The sequence below is a fragment of the Rhamphochromis longiceps genome, linkage group LG17 (assembly GCF_057381845.1).
Source record: "Rhamphochromis longiceps isolate RC_006_pf linkage group LG17, R_longiceps_female_GT1.1, whole genome shotgun sequence".
Classification (NCBI taxonomy): Eukaryota; Metazoa; Chordata; class Actinopteri; order Cichliformes; family Cichlidae; genus Rhamphochromis; species Rhamphochromis longiceps.
In genome coordinates this window covers 31288350-31302653 of record NC_140573.1, presented here as the reverse complement: position 1 = coordinate 31302653, position 14304 = coordinate 31288350, and the positions used below count along the sequence as shown (strand labels likewise).

At 41.5% G+C, this 14304-nt stretch overlaps 1 protein-coding gene across 1 annotated transcript in view; it reads left to right on the top strand.

Annotated features, from left to right (window-relative positions):
- Positions 1–10745, top strand: part of exoc4 (exocyst complex component 4) — a 165236-nt gene extending 154491 nt beyond the window's left edge. Inside the window, exon 20 of the mRNA XM_085386021.1 lies at positions 8763–10745. Coding sequence (XP_085242147.1) covers positions 8763–9000 — 238 coding nt within the window. The 3' untranslated portion in view covers positions 9001–10745. The remainder of the gene's footprint in view (positions 1–8762) is intronic.
- The last annotated feature ends 3559 nt before the right edge of the window (positions 10746–14304 follow it).

The following is a 14304-nucleotide window of genomic DNA, read 5'->3' as shown; positions in this document are numbered from 1 at the left end:
TTTTCAACCCTTTTAAACTACTTCAAACTACTTTGATCTCTAGTTTTCACTTAAGGGATTATTAAGTTCTTCCTGATATGGGTGGTGCTGCAGATGCGGCTGCAGGAATGAGTGATGGTTTACTAAAAGGGTTGTGGGCACTGCACAGTGTCTCGTCTTCTGGTTTTACTAAACTGGCAGTTGAGTTCTGGTCTTCTGACTGTTTATATTTTGTTTTCTTAAATCTCTCAGTTTACAGACACTGTTTTTGTCCGGCGTCTGGACTTTTCTCACCACTGCTCGTCAGCAGGAGTGAGTTTTAATTTCACTTGCTTGATTACCCATCTTATTTATGTATTTACTTATTTTTGTTTAAGTAATATATACACAATACAGCTGCTATCACCTTCGCTGGTATTAGAGACGAGAGTGGTTGCTCACACGCCCTTCTACTTTCGGACTATTTCCAAAAGCGGTGTGAACTTTACGAGACGGAACTCGACCGTTCTCTCAACTCACCAGCACGTCAGTGAATTTTCCTGTAACACCTTCTCTTTTGTCTTTTTGTTCTATACACCCCCACCCCCGCCACAACTCCTGTGCCATTGACATACACATCTCTCTGCCCTGTTCTGCATCTCCACATCGTAAATTGAAAGAATATTCGTTGTTGAGGAGGGGGAAGGGGAAGTTAATTAAAATTTAATAGAGCACACTACAGAGGGACGTTGATGCTTACACACAGCCACACAAAAGCTACTAAAAGCTGATTATAGCCCTTATAGATGGAAGTTCTGGAGGAAGCAGGTGGAAATTAGTGAAAGTAAATGTGTGTGTCGAGGATGGAGCCCATAAAATCTTTAACGATAATGGCAGTCAACATGAGAATTTACTTTGGTTTTGTGTGAAAAAATAAGAATGCTGGCTTCATTAACTGGTTTCAGACGAGAGGAGAAGGCAAAAAATGTGTGTGTGTGCGTGTGTGAGTGTTATGATGTGTGTGTTTCACTAGGGGTTCTTTCTTGATGGTGGGGCACTGAGAGATTTTAATCTTATTAACAGCCCTTACTCTGTTTGGCAAATGGCCTTCCAACTGCTTGGGTAATGAACTGTTTGAAAGTGTTTTCAGCACACACTAACATACATCACTCAGACACATGGGTAGATAGACATACACACACCTTAAGCTTTCTCTTGCTTAGCCCAGCCCGCTTCCATCTGCACTGAATAGAGACCAGAAGCTTTACACTCACTCTGAACAGCCAGCAGACAGTTTAGCACTGGGATTGTTTTGATAATTAGATGGTACAAAACAGACATCAAAACACTGTTCACCAAAAAGTTGGGAAGCTATTGACTTGCACAGTATTTAAGCAGGTTTATCTGAAAATCGTATGAGGCAACATGTCAAATGATAAGACAGGGGAATGAATTTTGCTTCTTCTTTTTTTTTTTTTTTTTTTTTAAAAATGCTAAAACAAACAAATAAAAATGTCTGGAGGAACATGTAACAGCTAATTTGATTAATTTGCAACAAGTTAGTAATATGATTTAGTGAAAGAAGAGCACCCTGGAAAGGCTGAGTGTTTGAGGAGCGGATAAGCTAATTAAGTTAACAGATTCAGAAAGTCCAAAAATGTTCTACAGAGGGGATGAGGCTGAAACCAGCTTGAAATGCCAGTGATCTTCATGGATGTCAGACAAGAAATTAATGACCACATTGTCTGGGCTTGAGCTCTTTTAAAGTTAACTTGGAAAATGGTTCTGTTGGTAAGAAATCATAGATACTGCTTGCCAATGCCTAAGACCATGCTGACTTGTTATGAAGTGTTAATACTGTAATGCCTAGCTTCTATGTTCTTTCAGCCTGCTAGTTACACTGATAAGTCAACCGTCGGTGTCCTGATGGTCACTCCTGGCTGTGCAGGCTTGACTCAGTCAGGATAACTAATGTTAAACATCAATCAAAAATAAATAATGTTCTACTGGAAGGCACATTAAGTGTATCATATACTTAGGTGTAATGAAAAATCTCATACTGTCCTTCCAGGAAAATTCCCTCCAAAGAGGGGAGCTAGAGGTAGTTATGTTTATTTTACAAATATTCAACCAATCTTCATACGTAAGTGTAATATCTGCTTCTTTCTCCCATCTGTTCTTAACATACTGGGTGGAGTGGGTCCTGTATGTTTGTAAACATGAGTACAGTTTCGAGATCAGCTTTTTATGTATTTTACCTTTATATGTGTCGACAAACATATCAATGAGCCCCCCCTCCTCAGAATAATCCCTTGCAACTTTAATATTTTTATTAAAATGGTGTCTCAATTGTAAGTATCCATAAAAGAGATTTTACAGTATGCTGTAATACCCTTCCAAGTCCATTCTGTAAACACCCCATCCAAATGTGCTGGTGTAAAATCGGTATCATATCCTACCCACCTTAGAATTCGCATTTTCCTTTCTAAATTGAATTTTTTACTTTGTTTAGTCCATGTATTTAAGGCTACTTTGGTGCACTCATGCAAATTACACATGTTTTTTCTGTAGACTTATATCACCCAGTAAAGACTGTAGAGGTATATCCAATTGAGCAAGTTCCAAGTCTTTCCATTTTGGAAATATATGTGCTTGTTCCAATTCTTTCAACTTATTTGACATGATAGTCTGTTGCCTCTCTTCTTCCCTCTTCTTCCTCGCTGACCACATTATTAGTTTTCCTCTGAGCACTGCTTTCGCGGTATCCCACAAGGTACTCGGTGACACTTCACCATTGTCATTAACCTCCAAAAATTCATTAACTTTCTTAATAAATTCTTCACATTTTTGGTCATTCAAAAGGCTAGTGTTCAGTCTCCATACAACGTTTCTAGGCTTAATATCCAAATGTATCTTTAGGTGTACTGCCGAATGATCAGAAACGTCTCTGGGTCCAATGTTATATTCTATTATCCTCGGTCTTTCTGATTTGCACATAAAAAAAACAGTCAATTCTTGAGTAGACACCATGCGGGTGGGAGAAAAATGTATATGCCTTTGAAGAAGGATGAAGTTCTCTCTCAATCAGCCCAACCTCATTAAGCATCTTTCTCACATAAAGAGATTCCGGATTCTGCTTTTTTAATAAGTTTGAGGAGTCCAAGGTAGGGTGCAATTGTACATTCCAGTCTCCACCACATATCAGGACACCTGATGTCTCCGTAACAATTAAATCAAATATGGTCCTTATTAATGATTTGTCCTGTCCAGGAGGTCTGTAAATATTAAGTGGCGTCACTACTTTAGAGTCTAGAATTCCTTTTACCAAAATATATCGTCCTTCCTTATCTGCAATTTGTGAAGAGAACTGGAAAGAGATTTTATTTGAAATCAGAATTGCAACTCCCCTATTGGGCCCCTTTGTTTTTGATGAATAAAATATGTTTTTAAATCCGGGGTACTTACGTTTTTCATGCCCCTTTTTGGTTAGGTGGGTCTCCTGCCAAAAAATTATATGATGGCCTTCTTTTTTCATTTTAGCAAAGAGTTTACCTTTTTTAACTGGGTTTTGTAACCCATTAACATTAAGGGTTACTAAACTATACTGTTGAAATGACATGTCTTGTATAAGTCAAAGCATTTACCTTGTAAGACCTGGGTGATAAAACAAAACAAGAAAACAACAACAAACAAACAAAAACACCCACACAAGACATACATTTGTCAAAATTTGAAACTTGAACTTGAACTAAAACAGAACAAATGAGAGAACTGTGGTTTCTACTCAAAAACAGAATTCCCCAAAAACCTTTTGGAGAGGAAAGCTCTCGTTTCACGAGGGGCCTCTCTTGTGTAAAATGACGTCTCCTGAGGTTATGCATAAACTAAATACCACAAAATAAGAAGTAATCAAACTAACCAGGAAAGTACGCTCCCAGAACACTGTCTTAATCTCTAAGTACTCTTAAGACCGACATATAACTTTCAGTATATATTTAGATGTAAAATGAAACCTAAACGTTTACTCTAAATTATATTCAAAGTAAAGCTGAAGTGTCAATCCTCACCCAGGAAAAGTCAAATCGGTAAAGAAACTGAATTTCTCAAGTATTCAGTTCAGGACATGATCAAACTGTGTCCCTTGGTTCATGTCGAAATGCCTGGAGCATCATCTTGATATGCATCACAGCGTCCCGCTGTCTCCCAGGAAAGGTTCTTCAGCTTTTCCCGTGTTGCATCCATGGATCGGGTCTGTTCTCCCGCGAAGCTCAGAGCCTTCCTTTTCTTCAAATCCTCCGTGGCCTCCACCGCGCTATCATAAGTTACAGTGCCGTCACTGAGGAAGACACGGAGTTTAGCTGGTGCGGGGGTCTGGAAGCGAATTCCTTTTTCTTTAAGGACTTTCCTGATGGGGGCGTAAGACTTTCTTTTCCGTTGAAATTCAGTCGGATAGTCCTGGTCAAAGTAGATTCTCACTCTGTTCAGAACGACCTCTTTCTTTTTCCAAGCAGAGCGGAGCACTAGTTCTTTAATTCTGTACTCCAGAAAGTGAATCACTATTGACCGGGGGCTGGCATTCGGCGGTGGCTTCGGGCCGAGAGCCCTATGACATCTTTGCATTCCCAGCTCAGTATCGCTTAGGGACAACTCCGATTTAATAAATGTTTCCAAGAACTCCCGTAGATTGTCCCCTTCTGTGTCTTCTGGGATTCCATAAACACGAATGTTGTTTCTTCGTGATCGGGCTTCCAGGTCTGTCAGTTTAGCTTGTATATTTTCTTTTGCTAGAATAGCTTGAAGCAGAGCCTCGTTAGCCCACTCCTCCACCTCCGCCACCCTCCCTTCTGCCCCATCCACTCTACTTTAAGTCTCTGGCAATTTCGTTTAATTTGTTATCAATATCTTTTCTGAAACACGTAAGTTCCGTGGAGAAGGTGTCTTTGAAATTTTTCAGGTCTGTTTTCATGTCCAACCTGGTAGCTTTTAGCTCTTCATGGATGGCGCGGATGCTAGCTTGCAGGCCATCCATACCCTCGTCGCTATCGTCATCTGTATCTCTTTCCATTGTTTGTTTTTCAACTTTTCCCGTTTTCATTGGTGTCTTGCCTCTCTGTTTACGACCAGTTTTCCCCTTCATTAGTGTGAAATGCTGTCAGAGTAATAATTCGAGTAAATTTGGAGAGTTTTGGTTAGTGAGCCTGGGAGCGCTCACCTTACACGTCCACCCACATTGCCTCCTTACCGGAAAACCCCTTTTCTTGTTTTTGTTTTTTTTTTTACCAACCAGAAGGACAAAAGCAATTGAATCATTTTATTGATTCAATTGCTTTTGTTACCATTAGGCTTGTTTAAACATGCATGCATGTAATGGGAATAAGTGTACATTTTGTCAGCCCTAAGAGGCCCCAGCACTCACTCACCATCGCCTCCCCAAGCAGTTGCCTGCCTTGCCTGGGGGCATGCCTTGTCTACACATTTTCAATGGGACCTCTTTTTGAGTAATCACTGCAAAAGGAATAGCAGTTGCTATTACGCTGTAATTAAGTCCGTATTCACAGCGTCGATCAGATTGTTTTCAATTATCTCTTGTCAGCTGCTACTTAAATGGAGAGACTCCATATTTGCACAGCTACTTTTGCTGTTGTATCAGACAGATGGTCTTTTAGACTGAAGAAAAATGTCCAACAAAGACTTAGCAGGGGTGCTGTTCATCTCTCACTGCATGTGGAACTTGTTACTGAAGTCTACCTGGAATATTCTCTTAATTAAACTATACAGAATCACCACATACTGTTCTGATAGACACACACATTCACATTACCGAGTAAATTACACCCTCCACTCAGCTTTACCTCTGTGACTTTGGAATCATGTACCATAGCAAATAACTGTGTCTAAAACTAACAACATAAATGTTTACTACACAGATGTTTGCAGTGGTTATGTCTCTGCCTCTTTAGGAAATTACACAGAGACAATTTCAAGCAGTCAGGTGCAATTTCTGCTATTTTTGTTTTTCTCTGCTCTGTTCAGAACAGTCCGGTTAATCAGATCTGCTTTCCGTTTGGACTTAAGGATGGCGGTTTGAAAGAGAAAAGCCTTCTGTTCAAAGCGCCTCCCTTCAACAAATAAAACTGTGCATATTTATGGTTATATTTGTTTATCTTATTAGATCAAATAACGAGGCGATTTGCTTCAAGTGCGTCGTTAAACACTGGCTCTAGAGAATGAAATGGGATTGCTCTTGAGCTAATGTTTTGTTTCAGATATTGTATAGATAAGAAAATGAGACCCGTTTTTCTTTTTTTTTTCTATTTTCATCTGTCTTACCTCCATTTAAGGAGTGAACTGGTGTTACTCATCAGTGTTGACAAGCTTCTTTACTAAATGAACTTAGGGATGAAAGCATGAAAAAGACTTTAAGCAGGATAGAGGGTGAGACAGTATGCAAATGCTTTGACGATCAAGGCCAACGCCTGCTGTGGAAGGCCAAAAACAGACATTATGCACCCCTGCTCTGCATTCATTTCTTTAGTTGTCTTCCTTTTCCCTCCGTCTTTCAAGCACTCCCTCGTTTGTTCTAACCTTTCCAGGTCTTTTTCTTTTGTTGAATATCCAAAATGACAGCACATAAAACACCTTGGAACAGAAGCTCCCTAAGTGCTCATTAACGCCTCGTTAGCATAGCAAATGAACATCTCAAGAAAGGAGTGGGTCTGGGATGGGTGGTGAAGCTAAACAAATGAGTCAAAGGATCTTTTTTGTCTTTCTACTGAGCCATATCAGAAATATCTGAATCCATTTACTTCCAACTTCTTCTGGCACAACAGAGCTTAACCCTTTTTAACCACATCCACATTTAATTTAATTTTCATCAAGGCCACACAAAGAACGTTCAAACATCGGTGGCTCTGACATTGTTTGCCTAGTCGCAACACCCCCAATACCTTTCACATGATTTTCTTCTGCAAGACATTACAATGTCAGCCTTGTAATTATCTCTCTTTACTTAGAGCAGCAGAAGCCACTGCTGTTGACTGACCATCACCTGTCCTTGACCGAGATATGTTGTGTAGTAAACAGTCAGTTTTTATTCAGTGTATTAATGTACAACACAAACCCAGGATGTTGCTGCTTGTGTTGTGACACTGGGAGCTCCAAGAAAAACTTGGTGTTAAACTAATATAATTGAAAGAGAGACAAAGCATATTTTTCACTTGTTTGATCTCATTTATTTCTGTATTAAATCATGGCTAAATGTTCTGCTACTAAAATCCCTGTGCTTTTTTCTGCAGTCCATACAGAGCTCCATAAAAGTTGCTAACCTGATCTTAGTTGTCCATGTGCACACTATTGGCCATTACTAAAGACTACAGTACCTATTGTTACTATAAACATGCAATAGTAGGACTGTAGCTCACCTATGCCCTCTTGCTCTGGTTGCGTCTACAACCATCGTATGAAAGTGTAACATTTGTTGTCTCTTTAGGATTCCTGCATCTTGGTCTTAGACTCATTTTACCCCTGACCAAAGAAAAATTGTGTGTCCTGCTTCCACAGATTCCTGTGCATTTGCTTACCTCCAGGCCCTCTTTGTACAGTTATCTGTATTTTGTGTTCATGACAAGCTAGACTCCTACTGAAATCCATATTAATGGCCAAGTACTGTAAGTTGATGCTAATGAGTTATACAGTCTATGGTCACACGCCCACAAGAGGTCAACGCCTAAAACAAATCTTAAAAATGCTGTGCTCAAAACGTTCGTGCAGTCTCTCTTCACTTGTGTTTGGTATTTTTTGATCTGTATGTGTATTGTTCTTGTCAGCAGGTGAATGTGTGTTTTATTCAACAATACTTGCTCTCCTTTTGTGCTCCTGCATTATCATTGTGTACTTCATGGTCCTTTTCAAATGGCCCATTGAGGTATTCAGTTCTGGTTAAAGAGCTATTAATTCTGTGCACGCCTCTTTCCGCTTTTGGCTCTGTCAACAGCATTTCATTAGAATAGTCTCAGTAGTTTGTAGCTGTTGAATGGTTTCCCTCTACCTTCAACTCCCAGTGGCAGGAGGTTGAGGTCCTTGAAGCCCTTTTTCAGAAAATTGCTGCTGACAGCAACAGCAGTACGTGTGGCTTCTGTGTTTTCCCTTTGTTCTTGTTGTTCTTTTTGATTCAGCCCTGGAAAAATGAATAACACAGGATTATAAAGTGTTACTGATGCATGTAGCGTTTTCTTTTTCCCTCTCCCCCCTGCTTTCCCTTGATTACGTCCTCAAGGACGTTATGTATTCAATAGAGTTTGTTTGTCTGCTAGCAGGATTAGAAAAAACTGCAAGGTTGATATTTATGAAAGTTGGTGGTGAAGCGGAGCGTGGGTAAAGAAAATACCCATTAAATTTAGGTGTCTACAGTTCAGACAGAGCAGCTGTACCATTACTGGGTGTCTGTGTGTGTTTATCAATTTAATGTTTAAACCTTTTTCCAATTTTTACTAACTGGATGATTTTGGACTGACACATTTTTATAATCTTCACCAAAGTTGGCACAGATTATCTCCACACCAACCCCAGAATTTTTTCCCCACAATGGATTTAAATTCAGTGTTAAAGTTCCCAAACTGTTTATCATTTAAAATAGATCTGGAAATACATTGATATTTTATATGCAAACTGACCTCTGATAGAAGAGTGAACAGTTACCTTAGAAGACATCTGCACACTCTGATTTCCTCTCTTGCATCCTTTTCTTTGCTCATTTTGTCTTTCCAGTTAATTTGAAGATTTACAACCTTCCCTTCTTCTTTCAGGCAGTACTATGAGATGCTGTACAACACTGCGGATGAGCTGCTGAACCTGGTGGTGGACCAGGGTGTCCGCTACACAGAGCTGGAGTACATCAATGCCCTTTCCTTACTCCATCGCAGTCAGACAGGTGTAGGTGATTTGAGCACTCAAAACACCCGGCTACAGAGGCTGAAGGAAATCATCTGTGAGCAGGCCGCCATTAAACAGGCCACCAAGGATAAGAAGATCACCACAGTGTAATGATAAAGCAAGGACGTGGCATTCAGAGGGAGATGACCATTGAAAGGGAACAGCAATGCATTTTTCAGTGCGATGAACTCTGGCATGTTTTTGTTTCTTTCAAATTTTTGTTGCACAAATACGTGATGTGTTTTAGATTTGAGATTTTGGTTAGAAAACGCAAAAAGATGTTTGCTTTAGACACAAGATCTGGAAATCTGTTGATGGAAAGTGTGTCATCTACATTTCATACTTCCTAATGATGATGAAACACACTCTAGTCAAGTTTTGACAAATAGATATGGATTTTTTTTTTACTTATATGAGCTTATGTGAATTGACTGACTCTACATGGGAAGGGAGGTGACAACTTGCATAACTGCAAGCCTTGCAGGTCCATTGGTCCATGTATCTATGTCACAAAGCAGCCTATATTGTCAATTTCCGCTATTTAAATCACATAATAAATGCAGCGCACACGCCCGGACTCTTAACAGTGCTTTGCTCACCATGACTACATCTCCAGATAAAGGGCGATTGTCTTGGACACTCACCCGAACTTAGTCCCCATCTCATCTCATTTTCCTATTAGATCTAAACTGCTGCTCTCAATTACACCTCTTTCTCTCCTCTCCTGGCAGCCCCATGGGCCCACTGATTCTGTCTGCAATAACAGATGCCAGATTAGACTGTCTGAATGAGGCCACATCTTCCGCCTGCTGCCAATTTGGGTTGGTCCCCTATGATTTCCCTAGCTGACGATTGTATCATAGCTATGGTTGTTAAAAATCTGTTATCTTTTTTTTCCTCATAGTTCGTGCAGTAAAGTTGTGCGACTATTGTGGAAAGTTGTGAATCAATTAACATATTATTTTGCAAATTGGACAAAGAGACCACAGTGGAACGACTCTGCTTTTTTGTGCTAAGGCACATATGTGGCTGTACAAACCAAAACTATGCAATGCTGAATCTTTATTTTGCCATTCAAACTGCATGTGCTCAATCCTATAAAGTGAGCTAAACATATAAACTCAAGAGACGATCACAAATCATTCCCTTCCCCACAATCCTCCTTGTTTTTAGTTCATTAACTTGGGGGAGAAGTACTTAACAAGAGGGGGAGAGGGAAATGGGAGCCTTGTCAATACACTGGGCCCAGCGCTGGTCTCCCTGAAGCCCACAGAGCAATCCATCATAATGACACATAGGCTGGGATCGATGGGAAAACAACTGCGGAGCTGCTGAGTGGTTCGCCTACCACTCTGAAACGTACACTTGGTGTAAAATCTAAAATCTGCTCATTCATCTGTTCACTTCAGAGTTACTTTTATAATGTTATACATGGAAAACTTTATTTCAATGCTAAATGACTCTGTCAGGGCCGTGCCATTCACAGATGCTGTTAGACTACTATTATGCTGCATAAATATAGCCCATAAAATTCTGGAATAATGCTCTTATATGTATTTGAAAACCACTCCTGTCCATTCTTTTTATTCCTGAATTACACTTGCAAAAAGGTTCTTTTACTGTTACCCGTATCTCACCTGCTTTTCTTTGCAATTGATCTAAATTTTGCACATCTGTTTAAAGAACTGATTTTATGTTTGGCATAGAAATGCATTGAATTCTGGCTTTAGTGGTTACCAGGCCTATTTCTTGATCTGGTTCTGAAGTGTCATAAATGCTCTGAAATGTATCTATTCTAAATGAAGCACTCACAATTTGACAGTGCATACACTAAAAAATAAATTCTTCAAATTCCAGTCTTTGTCTGTGTACGTTTCTTTCCTTACATGGTTGTAAAGGTCGCATTTTCCACTCTTAGATGTTCAGCTGCTAGGAGTTCATACACACATTGACCTTCTGCACGTGACAGCCTGTCACTGTTTTGAAGCAGTGAGGATGTTTCTGCCATGTATCACACAAGTGAGACGGATCCAACACACACACGAGGATTTCCTTAAGCTGACAGGTGTGATGTGTTGTGTGACATGGCTTTAAGCACAGAATGCTAAAGTGTATTATATTGGAATCAGAAAAATAAGTACAAACAACATCATCTGAAGGCTTTGTTGTTGTGGGCATCTTGTTGGCACAGGATGATATTTGACAAGGCTAACTGTGTTATTAGCATAGCTCTGAATGAGCCCTGGCTGATGCAAAATCCAAATGCAAGGGAAAGGGTGGACGATACAAGTCTACATTTGTTTTAGTTTGTTTTAGTTTACATTTTGTTTTAGCTGTTTTAGTTAACAACCGGTGGTGTAACCCTGCCAACATAACAATCAAAGAAAGGACTTGTTGCCCGGACACTGAACTGTGTGCTGTTGGACTCAGGCCGTATTATTTACCCAGGGAATTCTCTCACGTCATCTTGGTGGCTGTCTATGTTCCCCCCTCTGCTAACCCCACAGCTGCATGTGACACTATCCACTCTGCCATAGCTCGGCTACAGACTCAGCACCCGAGTGCCTTTATTGTGATCTCGGGTGACTTCAACCATGTATCACTGGACAATACACTACCAACATTCAAACAATATGTGGACTGTCCCACCAGGGGAGAGAAAACTTTAGACTTACTGTATGCTAACGTCAAGGATGCATACAGCTCCTCCTCCCTCCCCCCACTTGGTAGGTCAGATCATAACCTGATTCACCTCACCCCCCGCTATGTGCCAATTGTGAGGAGGGAACCTGTGACCACCAGGACTGTTAGGAGGTGGTCAGAGGAGGCAATAGCGGAACTACAGGGCTGTTTCGAGGTGACCGACTGGGAAACACTCTGTGAGCCTCACGCCAAGGACATCAATGGACTTACTGAGTGTATCACAGGCTACATAACTTTCTGCACCGACTCCATTGTTCCAGCTCAGACTGTTCATTGTTACCCAAATAACAAGCCGTGGGTGACTAAGGACATCAAAGCCCTCCTCAACAACAAGAAGAGGGCTTTCAGAGGGGGCAACAAAGAGGAGGTGAGGAAGATCCAGGTGTTACTAAAGGACAAGATCAGAGAGGCTAAGGACAATTACAGGAGGAAGCTGGAGTGGAAACTCCAGCAGAACAGCATGAGAGAGGTGTGGAGGGGCATGAAGACCATCACTGGATTCAGGCCAACCAACAGCAGGGGAGCTGAGGGAGGTGAGAATAGAGCCGACGAGTTGAATCTGTTTTTCAATAGATTCGACACCACAGTGTCTGCTCCCACCCCCACAACCTCACCTGCAGTCAGCCTGGAATCCAGAACCACACCACTGTGCCAGCCTCTCTCTTCACATGTTGCCTCCTGTGAGATTCCTGACACCCCTCCCCCACCCATCACCTTCACTCAATACCAGGTTGAGATGCAAATGAGGAGACTTCACTCAGGCAAGTCTGCTGGACCAGATGGAGTGAGTCCCCTTGTCCTCAATACCTGTGCCCCCCAGCTGTGTGGAGTCTTTCATAAACTGTTTATGCTGAGTCTGAGTCTGCAGAGGGTCCCGGTGATGTGGAAGACATCATGCCTCGTCCCTGTACCAAAGGCGCCACGCCCCAGTGGCCCCCAGGATTACAGGCCCGTGGCACTGACCTCCCACATCATGAAGACCCTGGAAAGGCTCATCCTGGACCAGCTGCGACCCATAGTAAGACCACATCTGGATCCCCTTCAGTTCGCTTATCAGCCTCGTCTCGGAACAGAGGACGCCATCATCTACCTGCTCAATCGTGTCTACACCCATCTGGACCAGCCGGCGAGCACTGTGAGGGTCATGTTTTTTGACTTTTCCAGTGCTTTCAACACCATCAGGCCGACCCTCCTGGGTGATAAGTTAGCAGCGATGCAGGTGGATGCTTCTCTGGTGTCCTGGATTGTTGATTACCTGACAGGAAGACCACAATATGTACGTCTCCCACAGTGTGTGTCTGACAAGGTGATTAGCAACACAGGGGCACCACAGGGGACTGTCCTCTCCCCCTTCCTCTTCACCCTCTACACCACAGACTTCAGCCTCTGCACAGAGACCTGCCATCTTCAGAAGTTTTCTGATGACTCTGCGGTGGTTGGATGCATCAGCAGGGATGATGAGACAGAGTACCGGGCTGTGGTCGACTCCTTTGTCACGTGGTGTGAGCAGAATCATCTGCAGCTCAACGTGGCAAAGACCAAGGAACTGATCGTGGACTTCAGGAAGACCAGGAAACACTTGACCCCTGTTTCAATCCAGGGGGTCAGTGTTGACATTGTGGAGGACTATAAATACCTTGGAGTACACATTGACAATAAACTGGACTGGGCTAAAAACACCACAGCACTTTACAGGAAGGGCCAGAGTCGTCTCTATTTTTTGAGGCGACTGAGGTCCTTCAACATCTGCCAGAAAATGCTGAGGATTTTCTATGAGTCTGTGGTGGCCAGTGCGATCCTCTATGCTGTTGCATGCTGGGGGAGCAGGCTGAGGGTCGCAGATGCCAACAGACTTAATAAACTGATCCGTAAGGCCAGCAATGTTGTGGGGATGGAGCTGGACTCCCTCAAGGTGGTGTCGGAGAGGCGGATGCTGTCCAAGATAAAGACAATGTTGGATAACACCTCCCACCCACTCCATGACATGTTGGTCAGTCACAGGAGCTCGTTCAGTGAGAGACTGAGATTACCGAAAAGCACCACTGAACGACACAGGAAATCATTCCTGCCTGTGGCCATCTCCCTGTACAACGCATCCACTTAACACACTGTTTGCTGCTACAGCTACACATGTTTCTTTTCCAACTATTTATTTATAAGTGACTTATGTATGTATGTATGTATATATATGTATATATTGTACTATTCTTAGTTAGCGTATTGTCTGTCTTGTCTTAATGTTGGTTTAAAATGGAGCACTGTAACAAAAAATAATTTCCCCCAGGGATCAATAAAGTATTCTGATTCTGATTCTGATTTTAAAGGTTGCATATATGTAAGTAATTAAAGGTGCAAACAGATGAAATGATAATGTAAACTAATAAAATTCAGCACTTTTTTGGGTAAATTTGATCAAATTTGTCCACAAAACGAGCATGAGGAGGCTCTCATAGAAAAACTTGTATTTATTTTGTTATGCCTATTCTGAAGTCTAAGTGCCACGGAAATTGAAAACAAAAACTCTGCTCCTGTAACCTATATTAAATTTAAGAAGGTGTTCACTGATTGCACAGACCAAAATGTTACCTGCTATTATTTATAAAAACCTGTTAAACCAAGGATTTCAAATGAATTTTACATCCGTAAGTGGGCCGAAAATGACCGAAACTTAGCTTTCTGTTTAAGAAAAGAAAAAAAGAAGAAAAAACAATA